Source organism: Ananas comosus, linkage group 5 (genome assembly GCF_001540865.1).
Source record: "Ananas comosus cultivar F153 linkage group 5, ASM154086v1, whole genome shotgun sequence".
Classification (NCBI taxonomy): Eukaryota; Viridiplantae; Streptophyta; class Magnoliopsida; order Poales; family Bromeliaceae; genus Ananas; species Ananas comosus.
The window spans coordinates 2525819-2544339 of NC_033625.1; the positions used below are offsets into that span (position 1 = coordinate 2525819).

Sequence of the window (18521 nt, forward strand, 5' to 3'; positions counted from 1 at the left end):
AACATCTGATCGAGTTGACAGCTCGTAAGGCATTAGTATTAGCCAATCTAAAAATAACGGTGTTCCTTACTGTTTAGATAACTCTCCAACTGACTGTCAGTTCAGTTATTCTATTTCACAAAATTTATATGGGCAATCTGGACCCATTGGTCCTTGCTCTCCCTATTGGAAGAGCAGTAAGATTTTTTTTTGGTGCACCCGGTGCACTAGTTCGTTTTATAATTTTATTTTTTATTTTTTAATTATAATTTAATAATATATATTATGATTTTAAAATATATGTAAAAGAATTTAGAATTTAGGATTTAAAAATTCTTTTGCATAAATTTTTTAAATATCATAAAATATATATCTATTNAGAGGGACAACTTTTCACTCGGTACGCAAGAGTTATTGTGGCTGCGCTTGTACCTCATTTATTGTTGTTGCATGATTGAAATTATTTAGAGCATGTGTTGCACAACATGAATAAGAATAAGAGTTTATGCGCATATATATATATATATATATATATATAGAGAAAGAGAGAGAGAGAGAGAGAGAGAGAGATTCTATATTTTTAAAAGTACTAAGTTATTAGTATTTATAGATTTTTGGCCATTGGATTAAGAGATATGTAGTTAGGATGATGTGGGACCCCTAAGATTAAGTGGGTGGTTGGTTGAATAGTATAATATAACGGATGAAAATAATCAAAATGATAGATTTAATGGTAAAAAATTTACAAGCACCAAGTGCTTGATACTTTTACAAGTATCATAGCTGAACTCATATATATATATATATATATATATATAGTAGCGGAGCTTTGGTACTATAGTCTTGTTTTCGATCTTACGGTATTCAATTTAACGATCCACACTGTTAAATATGATTTAGGGTATATGAAGTTCTTAGAAATAAAATTTTAGTTTTTTTCGACATCGTTTACTTAGTAAATAAATTATGTCAAAATGGACGATGAAAATTGAATAATCTTTAAAATTTGAGCATAGGACTTTTAAATTCAAGATCAAGATGTTAACCTTAATCTAGATAGTTTAAAGTATTTTCTATCAAAATTTAAAGAAATTTAGATTCTTCTACACCGTTAAACTCCAAACTTGCTATAGTAGCCATTGAAAATTGACAATTTTGAAATGGTTTGATCATAAAGCAAACTATATNGCTCCTTCCCTCTCCCTCTCTCTCTCTCTCTCTCTAAAGAGGTAGAGAACGGAAAGCGTTTGGGAGTAGTGGGAGTACGAAAGAGATTCGACGAGAGAAAATGGTGCGGAAGAGGAAAATTAGAGCATCGCTCACGCAAGTGCTCCAACAGTGGGAGAAGATCGTGTGATATAGAGAAAGAGAGAGAGAGAGAGAGAGAGGGAGAGAGAGAAAGAGAAGGGTGGCTCTGTCACACATGCGCGCTTACCAAAGCTAAGTTTTTTTTTTTTTTAGAAAAATATAGCAACGTTATTCGTTTTGAAATTTTAATTTAGCAACATCATTAAAGATTAAAAAAATATTTTTTACACGAGAAAATAGTCACCCAAGCTAAGTATTGAGATGTACTCTCTGTTATATACCTAATGCCTCTCTCTCTCTCTCTCTCTCTCTATATATATATATATATATATATATTATTGTTTAGAATATTAGCTGTGTATATAGTTGTCCAGATTTCACACTTTGATCTATAATGTGATTTGAATACTCATAAAAGGTTATCCATAGCCTTCGATCATCCACTTTTAACATGCACAAGACAGACTGTACGTAAAATTTACTTTTGTTTAAATAAATGAAAGATGGAATGGTTAATTTGATTTGAAATTTTGTTTTTCTCCCCTTCAACTCATTACGTTCTATATATTTGTAGTGGCGTTGAACCACAACAAACATGTGAGTAATTTAGATACAACTTAAATTTAGTTTTTAAATTTGTAAATTTGGTATATATTTAAGACCGGACTCTTTGAATTATATCATTATAATATCAGAGAGAAAGAGAAAAGCTAAATTTGTAGAAAACCTCCTTTCATATGTTGGATTTTATACTTTATTTTCTTCAAATTTTCAGGCCAAATCATTCTGTACCAACTAAGATTTTATATTAGAACCACTCACCCAATCATAAAATAAGAAGCGAAAACAGCTCTAATATCGTGTTAAAGAACTAGAATCTAATCTAAAAACTCAAACTGAGTGGTAAAAATAACCTTCACATTAGGTATACTATTTTATTTTTATCTAAAAAGAATCCAAACACAAGTACTCTAATAATATAATTTTGTATTTTGTATTTCAATTATATGTACCTTCCATAAATATTGACCCTCACATTACCCCATAAATATTCAAAACAAATAAATCTACAAAAATATTATTTTTGAGACATTTTCGTATCATAATGTTTTTTTTTGATAGATAGGTAGCACGATACCCGTTTTGTTTATTTCATTTAGAAATAACTTAGCAAAAAATATGAATCAACTAAGATTCGAACTTGGTTCTCTGGTACTAATCACCAAGCTTTTTGCCACTTGCTCTAGAAACGGTCGGTTTTCGTATCATAATGTTGCACTGGTGAAGTTACCCGCACATTGCGGCGGGCTGATACTATAAGAGACATAAGATTGACAAACTAAAATATTTTAAAATATTTTCACTTGTCATGAGAAATCAATAAATATAAATAAAAGATATGAAACGGATATAGCAAAATTTATAATTTCAGCAAATAAATTACACGCAATAATAAATAAAAAACAGCAATAGAACACTACTCCATATGCACCTTAATTGTGTTGCTGATATCGGAAAGGCGAATCTTGATCTCCACTTCTCATTTACCGCCATTGTCAGCGACGAGTTCCTCTTTAATCACGGCAATACATATCTTATTTTATTTATTTTTTTATAATATTTATTTGTTTAAATGACAATGAATGTGAACATATTAATTAAGAAATGGACACGTGGGAGGACGAAACATCACGCGGATATAAAAGATAATAAATTCGATTATTAGAAATTAAAAAGAAGGCAAGGATGAGAGAAGAAGATAAGGTTGAAGGAGACTTTGTCATGTGGCAAATTTTATGAGGAATAATGTATAGATAGATAGATAGATACAGAGGTATAGATAGAGATAGATATAGATGTGCAGGTGCATGACCATCCCAATTATTTTGCAACCAACGTACGTATTTAATCCGGTGACAACTCAAATTTAATTATTGGAGCAAGAAAGTGTATGAAAGCCCCTAAACTATAGGCGACGTTGAAGTAGCTCCTTCAATCTGGTTTAATTCTCCCTCGTTGCCATATTTTATATTAGCTTATGGTATTGAGTCAATGCTTTGAGGTGTCGCTAATATGTTTGTATTATCTCTTAAATACGTAATTAATGCAAGAGATAAACTACACCCTACTCAAGTTTTTTTTTTCCCTTCTAATTAGCTGTCGAAGATTAACTAAATATGGACAGTTGAAAGAAACATTTCTCTACTTTTCTATTTTTTCTAAATCTCTTACATTTTCTCTTAGATGTACGCATGGTACGATAGTCTTTATAGTTCTAGTTCTATCACTATAACAAAGTATATTTTAGATAATATTTTTTGGACGACGCTCTATTATAACATCTTCAATATTTGGTATATATCAACAGTATGATTAAACTTTGTCAATAAATATATTTTTATTAAAATACTAATAAATTTTTCGACACTAAAAGTGCAGAAGATAAGATTTATGCCCCTTGTTCACCCTTATCTTGACCACATGTTGCGGTCTAGGTTCTGGGGTGAAGAAGATCTGCATTATTGGGCTTTTTGTCTTTACTATTTTCTTGACCATTTGGGCAATAGAATTAAGCTCCTATATTTTTAAAAGTGTAAGCTATTGATGTTTATAAATTTTCGACTTTTGCATTAAGAGAAGTGCGGTTAGAATGAAAATGATTTTTTAGGATTGAATGAATGGTTAGTTGAATAGTGTGATCTAACGGATGAAAATAGTTAAAGGAATAGATCTAACGGTGGAAAACTTAATTATAAGCACAAAGTACTCTTGAGCAATATTAGTTTTTATAAATTGATGAAAATTGTTATGCATTTAATCCTATATAATTAAGTAGTGGGGGTAACTTCAAATATTTACCTCAAAAAGTATAGAATACAATAAATGTCTTTAGAAAATTGCCAATATCATTTTCCCCGCTATAAATTTATGAATTATAGTATAACATATTCATTCTCAGCTTAATTAAGATTATTTGATGAATTTTCCCCTAATACGTAATGACAAATAATATTTTGGTATTCATATGGGACCGCTGAAGTAGTTTCTCTTTAAAAAATTGAAGCTATAAGTAGTTTTTCCAGTTTAGTTTGCTCAGTTTATATTTATTATTTAGTTTATGAATTCCGTTTTTGTCTACTTCAATATCATTTGATTATCATATTATTCATAAATGAAAATGGTGAATAAAAAAGTGAAATTGTATCGTACAATTTGTGAATATATATTTTTAGTTTACTTTGTTTAAATTAGTAAGATTGTTTTATTTAATATTTGTATAATTTAATTTCTTTCAATTAACTAGATTTTGTTCGCTATGCATTTACTGCATTTATGAAATTTGAAAGGTAAAAATATATAGTTTAATAAAAAAGTATTGATGATTGGCAATGGGCAACGTAGAAATGTTGAAAGAGTTGTCACTGATCTTAATATTTTGAATAATCTTTTTTTTAAATTAGCTAAATATTTTTGGCATTATTATTTTAGAAGAGCGATCTATGTATATAATGTGACTAAGGATTAGAAGAGGGTACGTAGATATGATGTTATTCCTAGGAAATACACTAATTACCTTAACTCTTTGAATGGTTTATAACGCGGAAACATTTTGATATATAATATAAAGGGTGTAAACTCGATCATTAATTACTCTCGTACATTCTAGTTTTGTATACTACTCCAGCTCCAAGGAGAACACATGCAACGTTCGTTTCTAATAAAACTATAATAATAAAAAATATAAGAAAGATAAAAAAAAAATTATAGGAATAATAAATTATATTTATAGCACCATTAAAAGTTGAAAATAAAAAAAAATCATGCCTCATAGTTCGACACAAAAATTACAACTAGTTATGATTTGAGGACTAAGACATCACGTGCTTTATAGTTTGAGTAAGAAAATATAAATTATTAAAATTCGATAACTAAAGTATCATGTATCTTATAGTGTGAGGACCAAAAGTGTAATTTATCGTTTTATATTTTAATTTTATTCCTGAAGAACACAGAGTTGAGCATCGATGAGTTTAATTTAATTAGTAATTTCATCTGAGAAAAGACTATGTTAAACTATCTAATAATTTTAGAATGTCTAATTGTTAAAATTAAAAGTCAACCAATTATATTTTGGATATTTTAAAAGATTTTAAATGTAAAATTAATCGCTTATTAGACTATAAATATGTGATATTAAAATCAAAATAAAAAACATATAGAATTTTTCTAAACTTTGAATCATTTTAAACCAGATATCCAATCTTTCAAAATTTTATTTTTACTATCCAACTTTTTTATGTAATAAATTTGAGTCGGTAAATAATATTTTGACTTCATGTAATTTTCCTATCTAAATTTATTAAAATAACTAAGTAATTTAGACTCTATTAATCTCTCTTTTATTTTTATTGTATAATTTATATCTAAGTGATCAATATTATGAAATTAAAATTTATATTTAGTATATATAATTTAAACTATTTAAAAATTATATGTAAATAATTAAATATTTTAAATTTTTATAATAAAATAGAGATAAATTAGATTATCTTAAAAAAAAAAAAAAAAAAAAAGCCTCCAAGTTCAAATTAGTAAACTGAAAAAAAAAAAAATAAAATAAAATAAACTGAGCCGGCCCACCCCACGTTTACCCTGTAACAAAACAGAGTATAATCCATAACAAAACAGAGTATAATCCATACATGAACCTACCCCTCAATTTGGAGAAAAGTAGGGCCAATTTTTTTTCCTCATTTTTTTTTTCATTTGATTATTGTGTTATAGAAATAATTTTAATCATACATTTGCATGATATGTGACCTGTCTTGAACAATAATCAATAGTTTGGTTGAAACGGTTAAATTTTTTTTTATTATAGTTTTATTTTTTAGAAATGTTTGTCTATAATGTAGACCATATTTACTATTCTTTGTACTAAACTGATATTTTGTTCTTTTCCAAATTTTTCACTTTAATGGTATCTACCCATTGTAATGCGCGGATCGCTACACTATATACAAGAACATGCTTCGGCGTTTTTCAATGAAATAGCAGATTGTGGAATACGAAAACGTAATATTACACACGAAAATAAATAAAATATCTTTTAATTTTTCATCATAGGTGACACAATCATTCAGTAATTTCAAAGAAAGCGTAATTGGATTAGCATTTAGTGAGTCAGATTTCGATTTCTTACATCATATAGTGTGTGGGCATGTACACAATTGCACCGCACAGAGATATAGATGGACAATTCTAATAACTGCAACACGTACTCTAGCTTTACGTACCGTTGCTTGATGATCTTATTCCTCAAAACAGCATAAACTTACAAAATACAAACAGTTGGCTACTATATATTAAGCAGCCAGCGGAACTGACAATAACACAAAACCAAAACAACAAATGAAAACAACAAGCCCTACTCGATCATACAGATAATCCTCGCACGAGCATCGCCCGTTTTATTACATAGCTTATAAGGTACGTAGCACGAAGGGCACTTCACTGCATGCAAAATCGCAGCTTCGATAACCCTTACATGGAGCTTACACGATCATCCGAACCCATGTCGGAGGGTTCTGTAGTGCGCTGCGACGAAACCAGAGTCGGGTAAATACCGTAGCTAGCCAGACCACATAATCCAGGATATGCCGTGTCTCTTAACATCCTCACGTATCCATTTTCTCCCCACGTGTTGCCCCATGAATTTTTTATTATCCAATACTTGTCTCCGGTGCTGCTGTCCTGCCCGTAACCTACGACGGTGACGGCGTGGAAAATATTCGTCCCACAAGGTCCTTTAAAGATACCGCCATTGTAGTGATTGAAGTAATAAGAGCTAGCATCAATAGCAATAACTGTCGGCTGGTTCGCCACAGCATACATGATCGCACGTTCATTGTAGCTAGGTTGTACCTGTTGATAGCCGGTAATATAAGCTGCGTTCGGTTTGCTATTTGCAGCGCAAGTGCCTTTATATCCTACATAGGGATAGTTCGCCTGCGCGGTCACGCCCTTGTTAGCGATGATGAATTCGTAGGCTTTGTGCACCCAACCAGATGTGCACCCGTTGCTAACAGTACAATCTAAAACTTCTTGCTCCGATAGAGATATTAGTTGTCCTGTTTTGATCTTGTAGATGCCTTCTACCGTCGCGATTGAAGAGAATGCCCAGCAAGAACCTAATTTCAAAACATATATTCAAGTAATTAGCACAACTGGTACAAGCAAAAGTTTCGTAGATTATTAATTAAGATGTAAGAAGAACATTCAAACAAGTATGGACAAGGTGGAAATATTGATTACTGTATTACTTTATTATCTATGTTGTTTACTTGTGTGAAAATGATTAATGTCGTCATACTTCTTGTCAGAAATTAATTTTTCTAGAAACTTAAACTATCGAAGAATGATTTCTAATTATTAAGAATTAATACACCTTACGTGTAATCTACAAATTTATAGATAGTAGATGATAACGTGTGTTCGTACACTTTTAGTTCGTCTGAGACATGAACCTTGCATTTAAATGCGGTAGAGGTTTGATTTCTTTGTCAACATAAATGGCTGATGGAACAGTGAGATTTGGGCCCAAGGCATCCTATTCTCATCAGGTTAATTAAAAAATAAAATTTGTAAAGGTTCAGGATGCTATAGCTAGAAATTAATGTGCTTTAGTTCTCTAAACTCAACACTTGATTCTTACCGCAAGAGCCTTGATTCTTGACTGGTGTGACGGCACCGTAATCCCTCCAATCAATGCTTTGAGGTATCGCGGACATGTTTACATCCTCAAACGACACCGATGGCTCTAAATTTGTCATATTTAGAGGAAGAGATAGACCGACATGCTGAGCCACAATTTCATTATTTGTCATGTCAGCGAATTGGTTAATGCCCAGAGTATACGAGTTTCCGCCACGCCTGTTAAAGGCTTCGATGCGGTTTACATTGTCTTTAAAGATCTCAAAACGGCGCATCTTCTCAGCATCGTCACTGTAAACTCGGCCGAAATCAGCCATCCATTCTTCAAACCTCTTCATCATCGAATCATCTGCTTCGCCGCGAGAAGCCAACGACGAAGCCCACATCACAGAAAGAAACAAAAAAAGAAACAATATTTGGAATTTGGAAGCCATAGCTCTGACTTACAAATGCTTTTGTTGCTGAGAGTTAGGCTCTCCGCATCGAGTTTATATAGAAGTTCTCGGCCCATGCACTAAAGTTGCTGGACCATTAAATNTCGAATCATCTGCTTCGCCGCGAGAAGCCAACGACGAAGCCCACATCACAGAAAGAAACAAAAAAAGAAACAATATTTGGAATTTGGAAGCCATAACTCTGACTTACAAATGCTTTCGTTGCTGAGAGTAAGGCTCTCCGCATCGAGTTTATATAGAAGTTCTCGGCCTATGTACTAAAGTTGCTGGACCATTAAATTTTAATTTTTTAAAAACTTTTTTTAGAGGAAAAGATACAACGTGCATGTGATGAAATCATTAATTAATTTCTCTCTTATCCATTGTTCGATAGGAAAGTCGCAATCAAGAGAGGTACAACTTTTCACTCCGTACGCGAGAGTTATAGTGGCTGAGCTTGCCCCTCCATGTGTGTTGACGTACGTCGTTGCATGATTGATAATACAGCATGCGTTGCACAACAGGAATTAAAAATACAGCATGTGCATGCGCAACAGGAATTAAAAAATACAGCATGTGTCGCACTATAGGAATAAGAATAAGAGCCGCACATAATTTTAAAATGATATATGTACATTAACAAATATTATTATTGTTTACAATAGCTCTTTTTCTTTTTTTTTTCTTTTTTTTTTGAGAGGAATCTCATCAAAAATAGAGAATTGTCTAGATATCTATCGTTTCCTGATGTGTCGATATGTTGAAGGTGTTTTGGATTATAGTGGCGTTGGACCACAACATACATGTGAGTAGTTTAGATATCATGTTATTTTCTGTAGATATTTAAGATTTCGATAAATTGAACTACATGTCTCTATTTTTTAAAAAATTTGATATATATTTAAGACATGACTCTTTCAATTATATCATGCTAGTTCTTATTCTGAATAAAAAAAAGGGCTAAATTTTTTCTGAGTAGATTTTTCTTTTTTCTTTTTCTTTTCTCTCTCTCTCTCTCTCTCTTTTGAGACCTAGTAGTCTTATATTTTGTAGCTAAGTTTATTTTCGAAATGAATGAAGCAGATAGCTTGCTATCTTTTTCTCAAAAAAAAAAAAAAAAAAAGCTTAAATTGAATCAGTCAAACCTATCCCCTGCTGTGTATCAGTTACAACCTCAATTTTAAATATGTTGAAAGGCAAATTGCACTAATAATCTCAACAAACTTCTATTTTTAGTCCTCAATTTTAAGTTTTCAATATTTGGGACTCGTGACTATCCATTCTAGTGCTTAGTTAAAAAAAGTAAAAAATACAAAAAATTACGAGCAAATTAAGCTAAATTGTAGAAAAGCTCCTTACATATGTTGGATTTTACACTTTTTCTTCAATATTTAAACTATCAGCCAAATCATTATATACTTTACAACCACTCGCACCAATATAAATTAAGAAGCGAAAAAAGTTCTAATATCGTGTTAAAGAACTGAATCTAATCAAAACAAAGTCACGGTAAAGATAACTCTCACATTAGATGTACTATTTAATATTATCTAATAATATAACCAAACAAGTACTCTATAGATGAGCGTACATGCTATCAGAAGCAGTCGATGAGCTTCCCGTGCCTTCCAAGTCGTTTTGACTGTTGCGACTTGCGAATCGTCGATCGACTCCGTTAAACTTGATCTAGAGTATTTGAAGTACCTAGAAAATAAATTTTATGATTTTACGATATCATTTGCCTAGTGAACGAAGGAGCTCAAAATCAACGGCTGAAAATAAAAATCTTACAAAATATAATAATATGACATTAAAATTTTAAATCAAAGATATTTATCTTGTTTTATATAGTATAAAGAATTTTCTATCAAAATTTCACGTGATTTGGATATTTCTACACCGTTAAACTTGCAAACGGCTCACTACGGCCATTGAAATTTGTTGATTTTGAGCCCATTCGATCACTAGGCAAATAATATCGAAAAATAATAAAATTTATTTTCTAGGTACTCCAAATACTCTAGATCAAGTTTAACGGAGCCGATCGACGATTCGAAAGTCGCAATATCGAAAACGAGTTGGAAGCACGGAAGGCTCCGTGCTTCCGATATCATAGTAGCCTCACTCCTCTAATAATATAATTTTGTATTTTGTATTTCAATTATATATACTTTCCATATTGACCCTCACATTACCCCATAAATATTCAAAACAAATAAATCTACAAAAATATTTTTTTTTGAGATATTTTTGTATCATAATGTTGCATGTGCATGTGCATGTGCATGACTTTTCAAATTGCCTGGGACAAAAATATTATATGTTTGGGGACTTTGCGGATCGGCGCCACGTGGTCGATTCAATGGTCACGGATCTCAGTTGCTTTTTCTCTCTCTCTAAAAACACAGAATTTTTTTTTTGTCTTTCCATCCGTGGCCATCGGATCGGCCACGTGGCACCAATTTGCATAGTCCCAAACACATGCCCATAAAATTTTTGTACAATTGTCTGGGGGCCATCCCAATAATTTTGCAGCCAACGCATTCAATGCGGTGACAACTTAAATTTAATTATTGGAGCAAGAAAATGTGAAACCCTTAAACTTTAAGCGACTTTGAAATAGCTCCTCAATATGGTTTTTCCCTCATTGCCATGTTTTATATTAGTTTAGGGTGTGTTTAGTTCTACCTAAAATTGTTCCAATTTTTTTTTTTCGGTTGAAAAGTAAAATCTCAAAACAGAACCAGAAACCATAATGTCGAAGCAAACAACAGAACCAGAAACCATAATGTCGAAGCAAGCTTAGCAATTGGATGCAGCAAACATCCATATTTATGCAAGTTAAGCAAACAAGATAGCAAACTGCAGTGTTGCTAAATCATTTGCTTCCCACTTATTAAGATGAGCACAATGTCGAAAAAATATTATTATTATACTTTCAAAAATACAATTAATTTATTATTGATAATGTGGTATAAATATGATACGGTAAATTTTCTCATCGTCATTTGTTTGGACCGATACGATGTAATCGGGAGGGGTACAACTTTCACTCTTACGCAAGAGTTATTGCTGTTGATGTGTTGTTTATTGGGACAAAAGTTTTATAGGCATAGTGCTCAAACTAATTAATTTGGAGATTATGCGGACTGATGCCACGTGGCCGATCCGACGGCTACGGATGGAAAAAAAAAAAAAAAAAAATTCGTGATTTTAGAGAGAGAAAAAAAAGCACGGAGAATCCGTGCCCGTCAGACTGCCACAGGGCGGCCGTATCCGCATAGTGCCCAACCAAACTAATTAATTGAGCACTACAGCCCATAAAATTTTTGTCCGTTTATGGAATTATTTTTTCAGGAGAAGAATGACGCTAATCTGCTACCATAATAAAGAGGGTGAATTAATAGCTACAAGGATGAGGACAGCAACGTGTCACAGAAAGAGAGACAGAAAAAAAAACAACGAAAAAAAACATAGGAAGGTAGTTTCGATTACAAGACCCAAAGAATGTTCCAAGAGTTTTATTGGAATGATACGCGAATCATGTTTGCACAACGGGAGGAGGAGCAAATAAGAGAGCAAGCATAAAAATTACAACGCGATTCACGCTCTCTTAAAATATTATAAATATTTACAAAATACCTTTTAAGCGAAAATAGTCCCATCAAAACATATGTTGAGAGTTACAAATAAGGACGTGTTTTGGTTCGCTTTTTTTTCGCGCCTGGAATCAAACTTCGAAATCGGAATGGGTAAATCACATTTGTGGGTGTTGGTACGGCGGAGTGCCATCCAATTCCCGATGCCCGAGTGGACATGGAATCCCCCAATCACTCTCTTTTCATTCCGCGGCTTAGGAGGCCGAATTGAAATTGAATCCGACGGAATGATATTTAATTCGGATTAAATTTATTTTTAATTGTTTTTAATTAAACATAGAGTTAAAATCAAAATTAAAAATATAGTAATTTTTAAATTTAATTTAAAACCTAAATTAAAATTAAAATGTAAATCAAAGTATTTCGAATACTAAACTTAATGAATTGAATTTAAAAATTAAATTTTAAAATTTATATAAAGTTTTATTCAAATTTATTGCAACCCTAAATTAAATTTATGATTCAAATTAAAAATTTAAATTTGTAAATTTTAAGTTGAATTTGAATAAATCTAAATTTATTTCATATTTTTAATTCATCACACTCACTTAAAGTTTATTTTTTTAAAAAAAATAGATTTTAAATTTGACATTATTCAAATTTTGATATAAATTTTAATATTTAATTTTAATTTGAATTTAAATTATATATGAAAAGATAATGTTAGTATAGTTAATTGATTACTTTTTATATCCACCTGAACCAAACACTGAATAAGGAATGATTTATGCGATTCCGATTCAAGGTATTAAACCAAATCAGGGAATAGTAAGAGCAATTAACAATTCCGATTCCAGCTTTTGGATTCCGATTACGCGATTGCCGACTCCGATTTTCGAACGACAAACACTGCCCTATTACCATTGACTTTTACCATTGACTATTATATATCTATTAATAGTCGGCTTAAATTTTTATAGTGATATCAATAAAAAGGGGGGCGACGATATTGCCCAGGCCATTCATTGAAGAGGACATGACCCTACATATTTTTGAAATGCCCTCTAAATATTTTATGCAATACATTTATATCATCATGCATCACAATGAATAATTAAAAATAAAAATAAAAATAAAAATTAGAATTAAAACTAAAATTAAACTTTTAATGTAAATAAAAGTGCAATCAAATTTAAATCTAAATTTAAATTGAAATAAATAAAACTAATTCAACATCTAATTTGACAAGTAACATTAGTGAATTCTTAATTGGATTCAATTGAATTTTCAAATTCGAATTACATTTGAGTGCAGCTAAGATCAAAGTTTAAATGAAAATTGACCAAATAATGTAAGCTGAAATGCAGCTATTGCGTTACAAGTGCCTGGTAATGCTTGATAAGGATAGTAAAGCGCGCTTCGACAGGTCACCCGTTGTTAGATATTATGAAACGTAGCCTTGTCCACCCAACCGCCTGCACCCATAGTCCGTAGTTTAATAATACAACAGCACAATCGAGAACTTCTTTCTCCGAAAGAGATACTAATCCCTGCTTTGACTTGTAGATCTCTTTCACTGTCGCATATTGCACTGAAGCCTGCAAAACCTATGCAGAACAAAGTTTTACGTAGCATAACTAACTAGAGACAAAGTTATATAATGATATACGCATGAACTAAGGAAACATTCAAACTAACATAATTAACGTTATTTGCAAGTACAGAGCGCTTTTAACTTGTTTAAGATTTTGAGTGTTATAAAATTGTCACCTAAAAGATATTGGCGGTTTGAACTCTCATACACGACATGTTTCAAAATTTAGAAAATTAACTAGTAGAGGAAAAAGTACAGACTAGAGGATCACATTTCGGAAATTCTGAAGATGATTTTTCGGCCAATCCAGATTCGCAGCACACATTAGAACAAAATAATGATTTGAACACTCTAACAAGATATAGCAGTGTTGCGCACTTTAATATGCACAAACATAACTATACGAAGTATGTTGTATACATTAAATTTACTATGTCCAAATAATAGGTTAAAGATGGAATACGAATGAGATTGATTTCTTTTTTTTCCGCTACAACTCAGTTAGGTTTTGTTCTTTTACAGTGGCGTCCGACCGCAAACATACATCATACCGATTATATACTCAGATCCAATTTTATTCGAACCAGATAATATAGAATTTGTAATGCACTATAGTCCTAAAACCTTAATTAGTTAGGCTAAATAAGAAAAATCCTCTTGTTAACCATCTGTTTTCACTTCCTCCATGCTGCATTTAAAAATCTATAACCTTGCGCCCCCCTAAAAATAAAAAATATTCATATTCGGTTCCTGCCGTCAGTTTCTAGTTGAGGTTCCATTTCATATCTTATTTTTGTAATTCAAAATATTTCTGAATTCTCATCTACTATCCACACACCATGACCGCCTCGCTCTGCCCACTCCCCTTCATAGCGTAGATGCATCCACGCCTGCTCTCTGCCGCCTGGAATGACAAGATTGGGGAACAGAAATAAAGAAAAGTAGGAACATTTGTTCATCTTTATCACACCAATATCATTCTATAAATACGTTTTTATTTTTCGATAAAAAAAGCAAAGTATCATGATTTTTTTTTAAAAAAAACAAGAAAAACGGCTTTGCTAAAGGTTTCATATAATAGCCATTTAATTAATGCGAGCAACATTCGCAAACTGAAAAATGCTAGAATGCACGGTTATAATTAGTGACCGTACGCGGCATAACAAACCAATTACATTAATCCTTTTAAAAATATATGTCCGCATCATGAATGTAAAGAGTATTTATTGTACTTTATTTTGAAAAGATGATATGATTGGCTTTTATGAGACGTGGTGCAAATGTGACAGTGAGATTCCTCTTCCAAACATAAGGCACGCCCTCAGCTCAAACATTCCAAACTAGGTCCAAACGTTCTTCTTTTTTTAAAAAAAAGTTGAGTTTTGTTTTTATTTTTTTGATAATTAGATTAAAATATTATAAGATTTTTATCAGATTTTCCTGTGATCCATCAAATTTAAACAGTTGACCATTCTGCATTGAACTTAATAATTACTAAAATTCAAGATATATTTATCAAATATATCAAATAAAAATTCATATATTTACATAGGCGAAGGTACGTAGGACGTAATGCATCCCAAATGGATTAACCAAGTTCATCGCATCGAAACCAAAACGCATACTTAACAAAAAACGCGTCTTTTATTTAGTAACTGCCAAAGATGAAGAACCATTTCGGTCAGAGAACACCTAATATTTTTAAGTAAGATTCAAAAAACCTCCATGTGAATTCGTAGTTTCTCACTGTTGCCTCCCTGTGTTTAAAATGTATCAATTGCTCCCCCGTGTTCTTTTTCTCTTTTTTATCATTGCATTTATTTTTTATCTTAATCAGTCTAAAGTTAAAATAAAAGTATAAAATAAATATTTGATAACTCTAGATGGATATCTGAAGTTTTGTATATAATTTGATGAAATATTAAGAAAAACTACCAAAAAATAAAAATGAAACCACAGGGGGCAATATTGATACATTTTACACCACAGGGAGGTAAGTGAAAAACTACGAAACCATAGAAGGGAGTTTTTGAAGTTTTTCTTTTAAAAAAAAAAAATTATTTAAATAGACTAATTTTTTTAAAAAAATATTATTTATTTATGTAATTCAATGACTATAATTGTAATAGAATAAATTTTCTCATTTATTGAATATTTTTTTAAAAAAAATTTTTTTTTATTGTAAATTTTTGATCCGTCTGCTGATCTCCATCTATTATGGTCAGAATTGAGAGAAAGCTAGATACACAAGCCATTGCATAAGTTACAGATATGGTGTGGCTCAGTCGAGTAGGTTAACGGCAAACCCTTATTTCCACCCATAGTTGGCCGCACATACACAAGTTGCATTGCATAAAGAGACCATGTGATCCATTTATAGTACTAACCAAGGCACACTAGTCCACATAAATGAAGGACACATCATTATAGATTTCAAACTTAACATACTGATAGAGACACACCGGAAACAAAACAGAAACCCACAATGTCGAAACAAGCTAGCACTTGATGCACGCAAAATCCTTATTTATGTAAGAAACGCAAATAAGTAGGCAAACTAGCAGGTCGAAAAAATCATTTGCTGTTCCGACTTATTACGTAGCTTCAATTTCAGAAACCCATCTTAATAACTTCGGCATTAGCCCTGATTGGAAGTAGGAATAGAGGAGACATGCGATTCCACATACTCCAGAAGACGATACACAACTCTGCCCATAACGACGTATCCACTTCTCCCCCCATGACTGCCCCCACGAGTCCTTACTATCTAATATTTTTAGTTCCACGGCTATCATGCCCGTACCTATAATGGTAATGGCATGATTAGAGACTAGTTCACACAGGTCCGGCGCTAAACACAACCCCATTGTAAATTGAAAGTTTCACTGGCATCGATAAGAGCACTATGTTGATTCGACACAGCGCGTACATATGCTGCGTCAATCGTTCCTTCGCACATATGAATAACCAGTAATGTAAGCTGAATTAGAACAGCTATTGGCGTTTGGCAAGTGCCATTGAGCTATGCTTGATAAGGATAGTTTTTCGTGGTCACACCGTTGTTTATGATATGATGAAATCGAGGCCTTGTTCACGAAACCTAGCCGCCTTTGCAACCGCTACTACAGCACATCGAGGAACTTCTTGCTTCCGATAAAGATACTAAGTTACCCCTGTTTTATCTGTAGATTCCCTCACCGTCGCAATTGCACGAATGACCAGCAAGAACCTATGCCAAACAAAAGATACGCGTTAGCATAACGACGAAGCAAAGTTATATCTGAGATGCAATGATATAACGAATATCCTCACAACTCAACAATAATATAAATGTTTTTGGCAATACAGACTGCTTTTAACTTTATTTCAAACGGTTTGTCAAGGCATATGGAGTCCTGTTCTTTTTGACTACAACGACTTTGGCTTACTTTATATAACTGATTATGGCATAACTCAATTAATAGTAAGAGAACTCAGCAAATAGAGCTAATTGCAAATAGATTGAATCAAGTCGAAGCCTGTGAACATTGTCCTTGAATCCTTAAATGCGATGGATGTGTCCTTTTTATCACCATGTATGTATTTTTGGATAGTTAATTAACACTTATATATACATTTGATGGCTAAGTTGATTTTTTATTAACTAGATTCAATACTTCATTTCTTTGTACATTGATAATGTGTGATTATACATGTTTAGACACTTTTAATCAGCCAAAGTAATGGAATTATTGAGTTTTAGTGGGCGGAAATTTGGTCCTTTTGTCCAGAAAAGGCAGAAGGCATTCGGTAGCAAGCATATTTGATCTAAGCAACATGTTAGCAGCATCTTATAAAGTTAACTAAGAATAATTTTTTTTTCTTTTTTCTAGTTGAAGAAATGAAGTTGCATTGACAATTTATAGTCTAAATTATTTCTTACCACAGGGGTTTTGATTCTTGACCTCGTTTACGGCACCATAGTCTCTCCAATCAATACTTTGAGGCACCGCGGAGATGTTTACGTCATCAAATGACACCACTGGCTCTCTCTCGATATTTAGTGGGAGAGATACGCCGGTATATTGAGCAACAAATTCGCTTTTTGTCATATCGGTAAACTGATTGATACCGAGAGTGTACGAATTTCCGTTGCGACTGTTAAAGGTTTCGATATGCTTCACGTTGTTCTTGAATATCTGAAACCGGCGCATCTTCTCGTCGTTGTCCTTGTAAACTCGGCCATACTCCGCCATCCATTCTTCAAACCGCTTCATCATGGGATCACTGGGTTCGTCACGAGAAGCTGCCGATGGCGAAGCCCACATCACACAGAGAAACATGAAAAGAAACACGAGTTGAACTTTGGAAGCCATGCTTATGTAGCACTAAATATGTATGAGGAAATTGGAGATGGAGCTACAAGAGCTTTTGGTGCTGAGAGTATGGTGTCAAGATCGAGTTTATATAGAAGTTCATGCCTTGGAATGTAGGTGCGAGAATTATTGTGTGGGGGCCTACAAGATGTCACAAATCGCCATCAAATTAAGATTAAATAGTTCTGGACCGCTTGCGGCACCACGTCATGTGGTCACTAGTGTAGTGATTTGCTTATTACGTCGGGCAAATACTATTGACATAAAAATTGGTACAAAATAAAATATCAGTTTAGTATGAAAAAATAGTAAATATAGTTTATATTATAAACAAACACTTCTAAACAAAATAAAACTAAAATGAAAAAAAATTAATCATTCCAATAAAATTATTCAAGCTTGTTAAAAAAAATCGCATATCATACAAATGGATGATTAAAATTATTTTTAACTTGGGATGTCTCCACCAGATGGATGCGAGGCAGAGACTCATTGTCAGGAGCAGCAAGAGCACTTTTCGACTTATGCTTTGTTGGAGCTT

The 18521-nt window shown here is 32.4% G+C and overlaps 2 protein-coding genes across 3 annotated transcripts; both read right to left on the reverse strand.

Annotated features, from left to right (window-relative positions):
* LOC109710926 (fruit bromelain-like) lies at positions 6628-8648 on the reverse strand. 2 transcript variants are annotated; one of them, XM_020233739.1, is made up of 3 exons: positions 8546-8648; positions 8000-8347; positions 6628-7475 (listed from the first exon to the last, which is right to left on the reverse strand). In XM_020233739.1, exons 1-3 carry the CDS (start codon positions 8628-8630, stop codon positions 6829-6831), a joined length of 1080 nt encoding a protein of 359 aa, XP_020089328.1. In that variant the 5' UTR covers positions 8631-8648; the 3' UTR covers positions 6628-6828. The 2 variants fall into 2 exon arrangements, with proteins under 2 accessions (XP_020089328.1, XP_020089327.1); XM_020233738.1 differs by lacking the exon at positions 8546-8648 and having other exon boundaries at positions 8000-8443.
* Positions 16811-18013, reverse strand: LOC109710932 (fruit bromelain). Its single transcript, XM_020233745.1, has 2 exons — positions 17548-18013; positions 16811-16854 (listed from the first exon to the last, which is right to left on the reverse strand). The coding sequence occupies exons 1-2, from the start codon at positions 17978-17980 to the stop codon at positions 16820-16822; spliced, it is 468 nt and encodes a 155-aa protein (XP_020089334.1). The 5' UTR covers positions 17981-18013; the 3' UTR covers positions 16811-16819.

What these genes read in the sequence shown, in the direction of transcription:
- LOC109710926 (XM_020233739.1), bottom strand. Translation starts at nt 8,630, where the DNA reads ATGGCTTCCAAATTCCAAATATTGTTTCTTTTTTTGTTTCTTTCTGTG. An exon ending in CAAGAATCAAGGCTCTTGCG is followed by an intron (nt 7,476 to 7,999) that starts GTAAGAATCAAG and finishes TTTTGAAATTAG; the next exon opens with GTTCTTGCTGGGCATTCTCT.
- LOC109710932 (XM_020233745.1), bottom strand. Translation starts at nt 17,980, where the DNA reads ATGGCTTCCAAAGTTCAACTCGTGTTTCTTTTCATGTTTCTCTGTGTG. An exon ending in CAAGAATCAAAACCCCTGTG is followed by an intron (nt 16,855 to 17,547) that starts GTAAGAAATAAT and finishes TGTTTGGCATAG; the next exon opens with GTTCTTGCTGGTCATTCGTG.